This window comes from Leopardus geoffroyi, chromosome A1, assembly GCF_018350155.1.
Source record: "Leopardus geoffroyi isolate Oge1 chromosome A1, O.geoffroyi_Oge1_pat1.0, whole genome shotgun sequence".
Classification (NCBI taxonomy): Eukaryota; Metazoa; Chordata; class Mammalia; order Carnivora; family Felidae; genus Leopardus; species Leopardus geoffroyi.
Window position 1 is genome coordinate 19,836,257 of NC_059326.1, and position 16,358 is coordinate 19,852,614.

General features: G+C 40.9%; 1 protein-coding gene across 1 annotated transcript in view; it reads right to left on the minus strand.

The window, feature by feature from the left end:
* WDFY2 (WD repeat and FYVE domain containing 2) overlaps positions 1-16,358 on the minus strand; it is a 181,709-nt gene that overhangs the window by 87,500 nt on the left and 77,851 nt on the right. Inside the window, exon 4 of the mRNA XM_045475148.1 lies at positions 7,538-7,611. Coding sequence (XP_045331104.1) covers positions 7,538-7,611 — 74 coding nt within the window. The remainder of the gene's footprint in view (positions 1-7,537; positions 7,612-16,358) is intronic.

Below are 16,358 nucleotides of genomic sequence, written 5' to 3' on the forward strand. Positions count from 1 at the left end.
CAATTCCTAGCCATTGCCTTTCGGAAACACAGATATACCCCTTGATGTGGCCGATATAAGAAGATGACCACCCTCTGAAATAGTAATACGATGTCCTCGTAAGGCCATCCTTTGTGGCAGATAACTCCTGGAGATAGTGTAAAATGATTTCAATCTACCATGTACTCTTACTGGGGCTCCTCAGCACCCGATTTAAAATACAGGGCAATCTGGGTGTTCTTACAGATATCCACGCTACAGGATCAGTCTCAAGGTAGAACCAAGGAGACCTTCAGAAATTTATTATCGCAATGGAGAGGCCACAAAATGATCCTGGGGCCAAGAATGCTCTTGTCATCTGCAGTCACTACCACTTGACAAAGTTTTGCGATAACACAGGCACTGGACAAAAGATGATAGGATTACAAGTACAGTGACATAACTGGAGGAGAGAAGCTGGTCCTTGAGACGTTCTAAGAAGGTCTGTGATCCACACAAATACTGACAACATAGTAATTCCCACAACAACAGTAAGTAGATTCTTTGACAAAACCACCTTCAGTGAATTATACTGTACGAATACATACTAAGGAACTGGAATGTCAGCACCCCAGGACTCTTCCTTCAAGCTAAGCAGGAAAAAAGTTACTCTGTAAGTACGAAACTTGGAAGGCACCAGGATCTCCCCAGCAGGAGTGGCCCAACTGTATACTCCACTTGGGTACAGCTGAAATATTTTATTCATAGGCTACCTGTCATCACTGTAGAACATGACCTCACCTTTTGGGTTTGGTCCCCGTAGGCTCATTACAACCCACAGTAATAAACAACTCATCCAAAATATCTCATTACATTAAAGGCTCAAATTCTTTTTTTTTTTTTTTTTCCTCATCTTTTTAGCAGTGGCCAGATGCATGGAATAACACAATCTTCCAATTCATTAATGACCATCCTAGAGAAATTCCTTGTGGCTGGTCTGTCTTAGTTGTATGAAAAAAAAAAAAAATTAGCCTGGTATCATAAGAAAAAAACCTGTCCAGAATCAGGGAAACCCTAGCTCTGCGACCACTATCTTAACATGTGACCTATCAATACGTCACTTAACCTAGGGGAGGGTGGCATGAGATGTAGAAGAATGAAGGCCCCTTTCAATTCTAATATTTTCTTATCTCCTCCAAGGGGATTTTGAATCATCTTCTTTTAATATCTTTGGATGCCTCTTCCTGAAGGTATCATATTGCAAATCTACAGAACTGTTTCCTAATCAACTGTTAGAACACCGTTAGAGAAATACTGTACATACAATCTCATCAGGTATCTTGAGTTGAACAGCGTCCTCCCCAAATTCATGGCCACCTAGAACCTCAGAATGTGACCTTACTTGGAACAAAGGTCTTTGCAGATGTAATTAGTTAAGATGAGATCATACGGGATTCGGGTGAGCTCTTAATCCAATGACTGGTGTCCTTATAAGAAGGGCACATGTAAATACAGAGACACAGAGAGGAAGGGGACGTGAAGATGGAGGCACTGCAGTGACACATCTACGACCCAAGGAACAGTGAGGATTTCCAGCAACCACCAGAAAGTAGGGAAAAACAAAAAAGGATTCTCTCCTCGAACCTCCAGAGGAAGCCCTGTCAACACCTTGATGGTGGACCTTTTGTCTCTAGAACTGTGAGAAAATAAATTCTGTTGTTAGAACAGCCTTAGGAAAATAAAACACCAGGTACTGATACCCCGCAACTGGTAATGACTCCTCTTGCTCTCATGGCAAATACACGAGGACTAGTAAGATGCTACCACACCTCAGACCATCTGAAAGTGGTAAAACTGAACTTGGGGAGTTCAAGATCCTGCTTTCAGATGACAAAAACAGCTCTGATGACTCTTCGGTTTCCTTCCAGTGGATGCCAAGTATTACACTTTCAAAAAGGTAACTGCTCCTTTTATTTGAAAAAAGTAATATCCTCTCTCGCAGAAACTACATTCCTCTCCCTTGAAGCTGCTGGCCTTCTGGAAGGGGACACTTTTTGCTTCCCTGTGGCAACAAGACTCCTTGCTTCAGTGATTACTGTGACCTGTTATCCAGATTCCCTATCTATGAGATTCTGCCAAGTCCTACACCACACACCATGTGAAGCAGTTTCAGAATATACCATCTAGGGAATAAATACTGGTGACCACAGAGCAATGCTCTTGTAAAGCTGTTAATTTAATCGGTAGGATAGGAGCCTCTAAATAATAGGAAATGATGTGAGAAGACATCTCCTTCAACAATCCCAAAAGTTCAACAGGGCCCTAATCTTAGCGGAAAAATGAGGCAATGCCGGATTTATGAACAGCACATTTTTGGGTCTCACAAACTGTCAAGACCATGTTATGTTCCTGCTTAGGTTTCTTAGTGGTTTGCTTATTGCATCTCTGTTTACGAATTTCAAGAAGCAGAGTATGGACATCAAATTCTTCTATACGCCCCAAGTAGTCATGTAAAGAGGATTCGCTCACACTGTGTCAACCGTTGAGAGCAATTTACCTTGCTGGTTACGTGGCCGGCTTTGGTGTTAGCATCCTGATGACATAAATCAAAATGCCTTTCTTCCCTCATTTGACATTTTACAGAGCGACATTCTACAGTGGTCTAGCAACTCTGTGAGGGCACAGACTGAAGCTGACGTGGGCTCTGCCTTCAGGCAGTTCACAGTCTAGTGAAGGACACAGTCTCACCAACAAATGAGACAACATGCCCAAGGGCACTCAGGAAATGGAAATACAGTCGCCTACTGGGGAAGAACAACGGGCAGGGAATGGAAAGCCTTCAGCAGGAATTCTTTATGGACACAGAAGTGGCTCCGGCGCAGTGGTGTGGGATGAGGAGAAAGCCCAGGCTTCACAGGCACACACAGTTCCCAGCTCTGCTGAGCGCTGCTTCCTGGCTAAGTAAGCTGGAGAAGGCGTCTGAACTCTCCAGGCCTCGGTGTCCTTATCTGAGGAGAGTCCCCCCTCCAATTACTGTGCTGCTGGAATGAGGCGACGTATGGAAGGCGGAGTGCCTGGGACACAGTGGATGCTCCATTCGTGTTGGGTTCTCTTTCCCTTTTCATTCCCTCGAGCAACCATGGGAACTAGCAGTAATACGTACTACGGGAACATCATAACCACAAGAACTATCAAAACAACAGCAACAAATCCATACGTGGTCGGTATCGTGTTTTTTGTACAATAATCACTATCTTGAATGCTACTCATTACACAGATCAATCTTTTCTTCTCATCCCAAACTTACCATAAACACATATATGAAAACACTCTTCAGAGAACAGAGATTTATCATTTAGGGGCTTTGTCCAAAAACAAACAAACAAACAAACAAACAACCTTCAATAAGTACGCATTTATCTGGCAAGATTTCAATAAAAACTCCGGCTGAAGCAGATAGCATATGTATTTCCCAAAACTGGCATATATACTTGGCTATGACTACAGCCATTATTCAGTAGGGTCGGTGAGCATTAGCTCAAGGAAGACCTTTCATTTCTGCATGGATGTTTCCTCAGCCGCTATCCTCTTTCCAGTGGTGCTGGAGGGAGAGCTTCCCCGTTAGGGATCCAGCGTCTTCAAAATTTAACCACCCACCCTGAGCCAAGGCCTTCACGACCAAACCCCATCCACCTTGTATACTTTATACTCCACTCCTCAAACTGGGTCACTTCTGTCCAAACATTCCCTGCCCTCTCTTACTGCCATGTTTTTGCCTCCTATGCCATTCACCTTGCCTGAAGTACCTTACCTTCCGATCTTCAGACAATGAAATCCTAGCCCAGTTCCTAAACCCAGCTCACATCCAGTCTCCACGGAGCTGACCTGGACCATTACTTCCCACCCTCTCCTGACCTCACTGTCCTGACAACATCACACTCACTGGTGTCCCACTACTGGTCTGTTTTTGATTTTTTTTTTTATTCTGTTACTTATTTCATACCTTCACTCTTCCATTTTTTCGCAACCAAATAAGCTTTTTGAGACTAGGAGCCACAGGTTAGAATCGAGCATAATTCTTTCACACATTATTGATACTAAAATTTATTTGTGGGTCGGCTAGAATACTTGAAGCACTGTAAGGAAAAATTTCAAAGTCCTACTTCAGCACTTAAAGCGGTTTGCACAATATGACTGACTTCTTTTGACATTAAAACAGATGACATTTCTGAAAACTCAAGATGAATTAAACTATCGGCATAACATTTTCCCCTGCAGAAGGAAATTCCGTTGCAACAAATATTTTGAAAGCAACAGAATTATACAAATAAAGTACCTCAGACTTTAAGCAGGTACTTATTACAGCCAGCTATATTAAATAATGTTTGTACGCTAGTCAACAACTTATTTAACAAATTATTCATCGAGTCCCTAATGTGTACAAGGAACCATACCGAGAGCCTCTGGGACGGGAGAGGAATAAAAGACAGGCCAAGTCCTCAACACTCAACACTTTAACAGAGAAGACAGACTTTAAAACTTTTAAAAAACAAGGTGAAAAGAGCACTACAATATAGCTAACTTGCTGAGTAATGTGTGCGATTAATTTCACTTGGTGGGGCTTAGGAACCATCCGTCAAAACAAAACAAAACCAAAAAGGAAAAGAGGACACTGGAACGAGGCACTGAGAGATAACTGCGACTCTGTAGACCAAGATGGCAGAAGGGGGGTCCGGGTTGTAAGATTAGCAAGAGCAAAATGGACAGACATGGAAACACACCCTCAACCATCCTTGCTTCTCTCAGTTGGTGAGTAACCTGCTACCTCATGAGAAATCGAAATGGCCCTTCCTCTCCTGTATCTCCCAACTGTGTCTGCCTTCTGCTCTCTCTCGACAGCTTCCTCACTCTTCACCAAAGCTAAATTCTCCTAGCCATTCAGGCCCCTCCGGCTGCTGTCTAATGTCTCATCTTGTTGCAGGCTCACCCTCCCTCTCCTTCCCTTTGTGGACAAGTGTCTGAAAGAATGGTCTCCATTGTCTCTACTCCATTTCTTCTTTTTTTTTTTTTTTTAAATTTTTCTTTTAACGTTTTATTTATTTTTGAGACAGGGAGAGACACAGCATGAACAGGGGAGGGTCAGAGAGAGGGAGACACAGAATCTGAAACAGGCTCCAGGCTCTGAGCTGTCAGCACAGAGCCCGACGCGGGGCTCGAACTCACGGACCGCGAGATCATGACCTGAGCCCAAGTCGGCCGCTTAACCGACGGAGCCTCCCAGGCGCCCCTGTCTCTACTCCATTTCTAATTCACTCAGTTACATAAGGTTAACTGCCTCTTGAATCTTTTTTACCCAGTAAAATAAAGACAAACAAGGATATGCTTTCTGATTTCCTCCTTTGTTTTAAAATAAGTTAACCAATAATAATAATAATAATAATAAGTTAACCAATATTTTTAAAAAACTTACTTGCTATATTCAGGAAACAGAGAATGTATAGTCTCTGCATAGGATTTCTCATGTCCAGAAAGTAAACTATTATGCAGCTGAGACTCTGTGTAAGTATTTTCAGTGAAGAAGCTGTTATTGTCATGACCTTAAACAATCCCTTCTCTCCATGTGCCTTTCCCTAACTCAGCTCTTCACGGTTCTGCCGATGAGAATAGGTAGGGTAGACAACTCCTCCTCTTCAAAAGCATAAAACAGGCACTTTTAAGGAAATGATATCATACTAGCTGGGTCCTCCATCTTTTCTAGAAGATCGGGGTACGGTAAGGTTTGGTTATCTCCACGCCGTACTGACACACCTACAGAGGCAGCCCAGTCTGGCCCCTGATTTATGTTCTGCTTCACTGGCAGTTTCATTTACTAAAGGAATAATGGCTGAGGTGGTCTCGCCTCTTATATACGATAAATAGCCAGAACTCTCCATAACTTACTTTGCTCACCTTTCTTGCCTTCAAAGCCAAATTTATCGGCACCCATTAGCCACCTACACGGATTTCAAAAAATGCAAAGACTCACCCATATGTTATATACATGTCCGTCTTCATGGACAGTGAGTGTTACATACACTAGTCCATGAACTGTTGGACAATATATAGATCTGAGCTCATCTTTGCAGATTTCCTTTGTAGTGAACACTTCAGTTCACTGAACAATCCAGTTACCCCCCACTTCATCTTTTAAAAATAAATTTATCCCCCACATACCCCACTTTTTAAAAATAACTCTCCTTAAAGCAGACGAAGATCTGTAGCATGCACTTCTCCTCTGTCCTCCTACAGAACAGTTTACAGACCTAGCAAATGCATTGGATAGGATAGAAATTCCATAAAATATTTGTCAACAGGCAGCTTTATGTTTAACAATATTGTTAAAATTTCCATAAAGGTCACCGAACAAATGTTTTGACGAAGACCAAATGGAAAATTTCAGGCCCACCTCTTCAGACCCCTTGTAAGAATCAGGTTAAGATTCCAGATGGAAACCCACATTCCATATGTCTAAATATTTAAAAGTTATGTATCAAGTTAAACTATTAAATAAAATATGGTCTCTTCCTCCAATCTTGACAAATATACCTTAAACCACCTGGAGGTACAGGAACGAATTCAGAATTTTTAGACTCCTTGAAGTTTTACAATATAGTACAAGCTCTAAGCTGTCTGGGGTCAGGAAAATGCCAGTCGGGGTACTCAGAACATGGGGGGTGGGTGGAGTGAGGGCATAAGCTGGACACACCCCCTGGATCCCTCAGGTCCTTTATCCTGTGGGGAAATGTGGCCAGAATAGGCTCCTCTAATTCACAGGTCCTAAAGCAGGGCCTCTCTTGCTGGGACTGAAGGAAATACTGGGTAATTTACCCAACTGGAGAGTTTACCAGATCAGTCTTGTTACACTTAGTTAATACACTAGCTGAAACTAAACATATAAAAAGATGATAAAGTAAGTAGTAAAGCCTGAAATTCCAATCCCTAATCACTTCAGCTCCCTCAAGCTCTATAATAAAAGAGTCTGATATTTATCTGAATCTACCCTACAGCCTAATGTAGATTCTGTGCCTTCTTTACAAATTTATACAGTTGACAGAACTCCATTCACACACTAGAGGGAGTTAAGACAAGAGGGAGCAAAAGAAGAGAGAAAGGAGAAAAACATCAAGTATCAAAGATCAGACATGCAGGTCTAAGAAGACATTTCCCTTGTGCTGTCACTTGTCTGAGGAAGCATACGACACCATGATTAACCATCTGATCAAAGCCGCGAGTATCACAGACTGCTGTCACTAGCACACAGATTCATGTAGTTCATTCACCGGCCTCATAAAGCTCCTATTCTAGCCACTGTGTCCACAGGAAGGCAAGCTCAACCTTGTCAACGTTCCAACTGAGACTCACACGGACTCTCCCTACACCTTGCCGTAATCTGCCGCGCTGCACTTTCCACTTCACTTCGCAAGAACATTAATTTGTTAATTTGCAAAAAACTAACAAACAACTCTCATCACAATACATATATACGCACTCCACAAGAAGGGAAGTATTTCAACTGGAAATCTTATTTATGTGTACTTACTGAGATTGTACCATTGTCTAGACCTATGGACAGTCTTCTTGTTTCCGGGTTAAAAGACATGCATGAACATGGAGCTGAAAGAAATGAACATGTTGATGAAATTAACAAAATGATGATTCTCATCGATTCAGGAGCGACTAACTAGCTAAAAGCGTGTGGCTATTTTTTCCCCACGATTTCCTGAAAAACAGTTCATTTAACGCCCACTCACCGAAAAATAAAAACAGTAATTTTACACCAACCCCTAGTTTTTCAGTTATCCTCTTAATGAATATAACAAGTAAGATGTTCTCAAACTGGACTAGTTCCAATGGGCTTAGTCTCGGCTGTTCTGTCAGTATCGAGTCTAAGTTTGCTTGACTAGGTTACCAATATTTTGTACTGTGTACTCCCTCTGTTACCCGTCTATCTCTTCCACTCACACCCTATCTTTAATAGAAACAACCTCAACCAGGGGGAAAAAAAGAGATCTTATAATTCCCTCCTCCCCCTCCCCCACATATACACACTAGTATAGAAGTCTATTTTTTGATTTAGAATTGACTCAGGGCATGTGGACTAACAGAAGTTTTTTACTCTCAACATTCAAGGCCGCTAACTGAAAAAAGACTGAGGATCTGTCTCAATTTAAGACAGAACCAACTGGACACAGGGCCAGGCTCTGTAGAAAAGAAATCCGGTCTGGACAGGGCCTCCCTGTGCTGCAAAATTGGCTACTACCTGAGTATACGTGAGCCCAAGTAAACTAAGCATACTTGGAAGCCAATGTGGCCAAGAAGTGCTTGCTCAACTGTCGGCATCCGGGTTCCTACACTGGCTCGTAAGAACGGGGCCTGTTGACAATTTATCCTACACTGAAATCGCTGTTGGGCAAATGAGTCCAACACGAATTCTTGAATTTCTCCCCAACCTTCACAGTGGCCCTGCTCATCATCAAATCGTATTCAGCCTCAAATATTTTTATTCCTACTTTTTACAGTTATGGTTAGACGTCGTACTCAAGGTCACACAGGGAAAAAAAGCTGGAGAAGGTTCAAAGACATAATTCATATACACAGTCCTATTTTGAAATATGTAACTTAGATTATCTCGAAACTAAATTCTAAAAGAATTTCAAGTTCTACTAACAGAGCTACTTCATGAACACATCACTTAGTAACATTTTTTTCGTTCTCTATAAAAGGACCCTGAACAACAGAAAAGATCTTCCAAACTACAAGTATTTATTTTCTAGTTTTTAATGATATGTTCAGAAAATAGAAACACAAAAAATCATCCCCACACACACAACCTCCACCAGTACAACAGAGAATCTTCTCTCTGATTAGCCACAAAATTAAACTAGATTCCCAAAAGTACACTGCTGAAAAAAGTAGTCAAATGATATTTAATGTGCTGCCCTAGGAAAGTCATCCTTACTCGCCCATGGCCCGTGAAATATGTTGGCACAATTTCTAGACAGGTGCTAACATGCCAGGTCTTATAGCCTGTAACATGCGTGCAGAATTAAAATCTAATGATTTCATGGAAAATCATCATGTTAGCTGAAAAGAACAACAAAAAAATATATGTTGTTACTACAACTACATAAAGTACATAGACATGTAAAAACATACATGGAAAAATGAAACGGTTTTTGTGTTTGTGTGACAAGTTCATTTTTTAAAAAATATTTTTAACATTTATTTTTGAGAGAGAGAGAAAAAAGAATGAGTGGGGGAGGGGCAGAAAGAGAAGGAGTCACAAAACCCAAAGCAGGCTCCAGGCTCTGAGCTGTCAGCACAGAGCCCAAGGTGGGGCTCAAACTCACGAATGGCGAGATCATGACCTGAGCTGAAGCCGGACACTTAACCAACTGAGCCACCCAGGTGCCCCCAAATTCATTTCTATAATATTGTCTTTAATCTTATTATTTCGCTATTCCTCTTGAAAGTTTTAAATATCTAATGGCTTATTAAGATATGGGCATGAACATATGAAGCAAAACTTAATTGCAGCCCAAAGGGCTATAAACTAGTCAAGAATAACCTCATCACTTAGCTGCCTGCCTGACCATAGAAAAGTCTTTTCTGTGTGATTTCCTCCAAAGTTCATATCTGGTTATGGAACAGTTAGAAAACCCACTGATCTCTGAATGTGATTTAAAAGACTTTTTAACAGCACTGCACAGGCTACCCTGACATCTACATTGCTATTTCTTTATTCCTGGATTTCTTACCCCCTTTACTAAATTTCTTGTTATTCTTTTTTTTTTTTTTTTTTTTTTTTTTAGTGTTTATTTTGGGGGGAGAGTGCAAGCAGGGGAGATCATGACCTGAGCCGAGATCAAGACTGAGCCACCCAGGTGCCCCTTGTTATTCTTTTAATGAGAATTTAGAATGCTTACTATGTTCCAGGCATATGATACAATTATATATAAGGTATCAGAGCTGTCATCAAGGAATTTATAGACTGTGACACCAACCATGTATAGGAACTGTTAAACCCATCCCAATGTCACCACTATGGTCCAAATCACTTTATGTTCACAGTAAGAAACACCACTAGAATTCAAAAGGAAAAGAGCTTTCTCATAAAGTCCCATAAACAAAATAAATTTAGAAATCCTGTTGTTCTAGAACCCATATGCTTGAACCCAAGATGGTTCTAGACAGCGGAATGCCAGAGCTAAAGAGCACTAGCTTCTGGGTGCCCCCCCAAAGACAAAACCACTTCTTCGAGGGGGGCATTATTGGTAAAACACCAAGCAGACCTGTGGGAGGGCAAGGGGAGTGTTTACGGAAAGACTTTTGGCAGGTGAACCTTACGATGCTCCTCAAACCATTTCCGAACTGTGATACTCTCACAGCAAAAGGCCCTGGGTTGATTACCCATAGGCCCTGGCAGGACCAAGGAGGCAGGAAGTGAACTGAAAAGAATACTGATGGCTATATTTGTTGTGACAATAAATGTCTTTCCTTTTGGGAAACGGGGAAGTACACAGATTGACACAGATATCCTTCTAATTTCAACTCACCAGAGATTAACAAAAAAAGCAACCTCTGAAAGACTGGTGTTACGACCCATTCAAAGTGGGCTCTTATCCATGCAAGGAAATATCAAAGGGGCAAAACTGTCTGGGGAAGGATAATAAGACACAGTAAATTCTGGCCAAATGGTAAAAGGAATCCCCCAGCAGGAAGAATTAGGAAGACACAAATAAAATATGATTTAAGCACAATATTTGTAGCTGGGTTGCAAAAATGTGATGTTTCACAAATAAGAATTCAGCTTTAAACGATGTGAAACTAATAATTCATAAGTCAATAAGGAAATAATTGCTCTATCTGATGGTTGAAAGTTGAGGTCAGAGACGAAATGGCCGAGAGACTTCTATATGCCCGCCTTGCAGTGGCTTTCTCCAAAGGCTCAATGAAATGTCTGACCAGACCCATAAAATTAAAATACAGTCCCTCCACTGACCACCTCCATCAAAACTGCATCCTCGAACTCTAGATGAGATAAACACACCATGATACAAGACATGAAGATATATTTACTTCCTCCACCTTTAAGTGTTTCCCCACGAGAAAGGATAACCACACTTCGTAAGCTTTGTGGGGTGACCCCCCATCTGCCAAGGCCTCCCATATCCATCATCTGTATGTGGTTTGCCTGGGACTGCTCCTACACAAACCCAATAAGTGAAAATCAAGGCCTTGCCACTGGTCTGTTGATGTTCTATCATTAGCTTCCTATTTTTTCCCCCATGTTTCTTAAAACCTAAGGGAAAAAAATGCCCACAATTTATTTCTCAATAAAATAGTACAAGAATTCATTTCCATGCTATCTGATTAAGACTTGCCACCCCTCTTTGCTGTTTCAGACTGAGGACAGACAGAAGAAGTGTATTTGGCAGAATTTTAGGAAGCAAGATAATAAAAGGTACAAAGAAGATGGAAAAGAAATTTGTGCAGGCCTGTGAGTACTGAAAAAGAATAATCTCTTATGTAAGTACCAGGACTTTAGACCTTGATGGCTTGTTAACACCTTATTTTAAAAATTAAACACTTTCATAATATCGAGCATTTTTAAAATGAAATCTTTGTAATTTCAGGCAGGTAGTCAGCTTAAGGTTTAGGGAAAACTAAAATAAAGAGAAACCCCAGTCTGGGTGATTATATTAATGACCATTTAATTTGAAGGAGGAAAAGCTCAAGAGATATAAGCCCTAGACAAAGGAAACTCAAGAATCCCACATCAACCTCAACAGAGTCAGTAATTAAGTGGATTATGGAGAAACTGGCTACTTGTATTTCTAATACTTTTACCCCTCAAGTGGTCTCAAAAAGTATATTTATGGCTCCTACTTTTTAAAAGGAGTATATATAGCTGAGAGAAGGCATTCTCAAAATACTCCTACTGGGGGGAAAGTTACCTATTTTCTGTTATTTATACCTAGAACTCCTTCATTTTGTGGCTGATTTATTTTCTGTCCTTTGCTTATTGGTTGACCTTTGCTCAAATAAACACAAGTTTCACTGAAGGTTGAGCTGCGGGTTTCCAGCACACTGAGCGCTGTACAATGGCAAAGGCACTGCTCCTCAGCCCACACTGATCTTCACGGGATGTTCCAGTGGTCACTTGGAAACTAAACAAACAGCGGCACTTCCGTGAGCAGAACTTCAGGTGTCAAACACACCCTGATCAAGTCAGATATCGGGATCCTCCAGTAAGAGGACTTCCAGGAGCACCCCACCACTGCACAGCAGAGATCTCACCCACAGACACAATCTCCTTCAGTCCTGGTTATCACAACTCAGTATTTATTAGGTTTATAATGCTCAACCGTGTTTTACTTAATATATTAAGAACACGTAGATGTAGGACTTCAACTGCCTAGCATTAAAAAGCATTTTTCATTTTAATCAACTATTTTAGGCACTCTACTAAAATTAAACCACTTGTTTTCTTTTAATTTAGTCTGGGTAACATCAGCAAAATCACAGTGACTTATCAGTGGTCATTTTTTCTCTCCGACAGTTTTAAGTTATCACTACAAGTTTAAGATCTAAGTACAGTAAATTTTAAAATACTCTGTCATATGAAAATCAAACAAGAGTATGCTAAGTAAATGTTATAATTATTCAGATTAATTGACATCTGTTATCTTTAGCTTAGATAATCCACATTTTCATTTCCATTAAAAATCAGAAGTTCCTTAAGCACATTTTCTTCTTAGTAAGTACAGAACTAAAATATCAGATTACATAATTATTTTTGAAAATGTAAATAGTAAAAACAGTAAACTGGTTTTACATGTGGTTCTATAATATAACCTACACCGAAAGAAACCAAGAAAGGAACCAAGAAGTAAATTGAAATAAGGTATAAAATATTAGGATGAGCACTTCCCAATTATACCCAAATCCCCTAGTCCGCCAAGAAAGTCCCTTGATGGAGTTAAAGATGTTGTCTAAAAGTCACCAAAATAATCACTACCTGATAAAAACAGAGCTTCATTATTTTAAATTCATTATTTTAAATACCTTTCAACCACTAATCTATCCATATGGATTTGGCCCCAAAACTCTAATAAACCCAGAAGATGTGGGACAACGCAAAACGAGCTCCATACAAAGTCTTAAATTACAGAAAGTTCTCCTTTGACCAATGGGCAAATGGACATTTGCAATATACATACAAAATAAGTCATTTCCATCCTAGGTATAAAGCATATGAACATATTAATCATTCTGATTTTCTAAAGCCTCAATTTCAAGTTATCTGTCGCTGCAGGACTGAAGTCCCAACACACAGGAAAAGGAAGCCAATCCAGCCACACAACCTCACAAATCCCCGTTGGGTTAAGATCAGCAATAACAGTATATATATTGCTAAATACCAAGAACCTGAAAGTGCAAATTACTTATTTAATACATCTCATAACCAAAAATGTTTTTGCAAATCTGAGATCAAAGGAAATGACAGTGTATTCAACGGGCTTCAGAGTAGAGAAAAATGTAAAGGACTTGCCTGAAGTGACTCAGCAAATTGGTATCAAAAACGAAAATCAAATTCCAGTTTCCAACCCTGGCACAGGTTCTAACCTACAAGCTATTTTGAAAACATTAAAAAAAAAATACATATTTTTGGGTGAATTTAAAGTAAACAGTATGTCTATGTCCAAACTTCATCTCTCTATTTGTTTTAACTAATAAGATAATTCATTTAATGCATTCCCCACCTCATTTCACAAAGAATTTGAAGAGACTTTAAAAGTAGATACAATAAAACCAAATCATAGAAATAAGCAAAAAGTCATGACAAGGAAAACAGGTGTAAGAACAGAAAGAAAATTGGAATAAAGATCTGTTGGCAAACGATAGGTTCCATGTGTCACATTATCCATAAGGACCATGAATCGGGTCCTTAGAGCTGTCCCTCCCAACTTTTTTCACCTCATGATATACAGAAAACTAGATCTGAACAGCCACTGGAATAAATGGAAGAGATTCCTAGAGCCCAGACGACTGGATTTCCCCTGCGCAGCTAAGGAGACCGGTTCTCAGGGTCTGTAATCCATTTGGATGATCCCAACATGATGCAGCACATGGGCTGGTAATTTCTGTCTTAGAGAAAGCAAAGGGTTTCTGGCCCTCTTAGTGCTTCTTCAAAGGAGCACTGAGCATTACAGTAGACAATTTCTTCAAAAACAGCCATAAAGCATTGCATATATGCACACACCAGTGCGAGCCGAGGGCACGTAGAATGAAGGCATTTCTGCAGAGGGCTAACACAAAGTGGGAAAACCGTATCAATGAACAATCAGACTGAGGGGGCCCCAGCACAACTCCAGATTGGGCAAATGCCATCCCGCCACACCAAGGCAGAGAGCTGGAAAAATAGGTCATTTTATTTCCGTGTTAGGTGTGCCTTTTATTTGTATTTATCTTTGATAAACTGTCTGTTTTGCTTTGGGGACAAATTCATAAACGCTTAGGAGCCAAAGTAAATTTCATCTGCCCTGGCAACTATAGAACCCACAGAGGTTTCCAATTGTCCAACACACCCTCAGTCCTGAGGCTCTGGGCCTCTCAACCTCCTATTCACCACATCTTTGGCAGCTGAACTGCTTTACCTATTCTGCATGCCCAAGGGGGAAAGCTGGCAATGGAGGCTCAGACACGATACCCAATACTTTAATCGAGTAAGCGAAATCTCAAACACCTGCCACTTTGGCTCCTGTTTGAGATTTCTCTCCTCCACCCCTCTGTCTGACCCCATGAATGGCAAACCTAGTTAAAAAAGTAAATCTAAAATAACTCAACCATGAAAATGGGAATACCTATGCTTTTCATTCTTTGTTTTGTTTTTCCTGCTGTAGAGAGATGCAAAGGTAGGGGTTGAAATGGTATCTACTAGAAGCCTGGAACAGATAATCACTAATGGCTACAACTGAAACCTCAACTCTACACCCTCAGAAAGGCCCCTCTCTGGTTTCCAAGCTCAAGCAGGTCCCAGTTGGGCACAGTGTAATTTGATCTTGTCACAGGCAATAAGCAGCTATTACAGGAGATACATCAAGAGGATGTTATTTTCTGGAAGAATATTAGATAAGGAAAGGGTCTTATTTCTCACTCATCCATAAAAATCGGCACATAGGAAAGTACACAACAAGTCACCAGTCACCCCAAGTTCTCTAGAGACGGCAGGGTTTTAAATGGACTTTCTTCTGGGAACCTTTGTGAGCATGTTTCCATTACACCTGCTTCTTGTGACAACACTCACCACACAGCATGAGTGGGGCTTATTTTAGGTCTGCCTTCCCCACCGTACACACCATGAAGACAGGAATCATCTGCCCTATCTCGCCACTATATTCTTGGGACGTTGCACAGTGTTTAGTACGGCAGAAACATTTAAAATTTGTTGAATAAACTGTCCAAAGAAATTAAATGGAATAAATATTTCTTTCTGCTTTTTTTCTTTACTCACCCTCACTTTTCGCAGACAATCTGCAGCTCAGCACCACAGTGGCACCAGTCAGGACACGGCTCAGTCCTTTCTCTTTAAAGATCATAGAGATCCAGGAGAAACTGAACGGACAGGAATTGGGAGGTATACAATCTGGGCTAGGCTGAGTTAGATACTTGCAGTTAGGAGTGACGGAAACCCACTGGAGTGAAAGGAAGCACTAATGAATGTATCCAGTAAAAGAGGGAATCTCTTAAACTCAAAGGCAGAAGCAGAGCCAGGGTTCTGGAGGGGAGGAGGAGAAAAGCCTCAGGCATCATCTGTTTAGGCTTCTCTCCCTCTTGAGCCAAGTGGTCCTTCCTCCCTGATTCGGACTTCCTTCTAGGCGGATCAGCTTTCACTGTTTCTTTACTCACAGCTATAAGGTCTACATATTCCCAGCTCAAGGGACCAGCCAAGGCTGAAACTTAGCATTTCCTACTCCAAATTCTAAATTCTGGGAAAATCAGGTTGGCTCAGGAGCAAACAGCCTTAACCAGGCAAGTCTGGCCTCTCCTCATTCCCTCCTAAAGGGGAAGTCAGAGCTTCTCAGAAAAGATCGGGTCTGAGGACACCCTCAAAGCACGATGTGCCTGCTCCTTACCCTTCCCTTGTGTACCACTCCCCCAAGTTCATCCAGCCTTATCATAAATCCCTGCCTTTCAGGCTCTCTCCCAACCATCAAACTCTGCCTCCACTACTCATTCTTTTTCATCCAATGCCTTCCCCTTCTTCCCACCCATTAAACTTCAAATTCTTCTCGCTGCTACAAAACAGTACTATCCTACCCAGAACATGACAAATACTATATTAAATTTTAATAAAT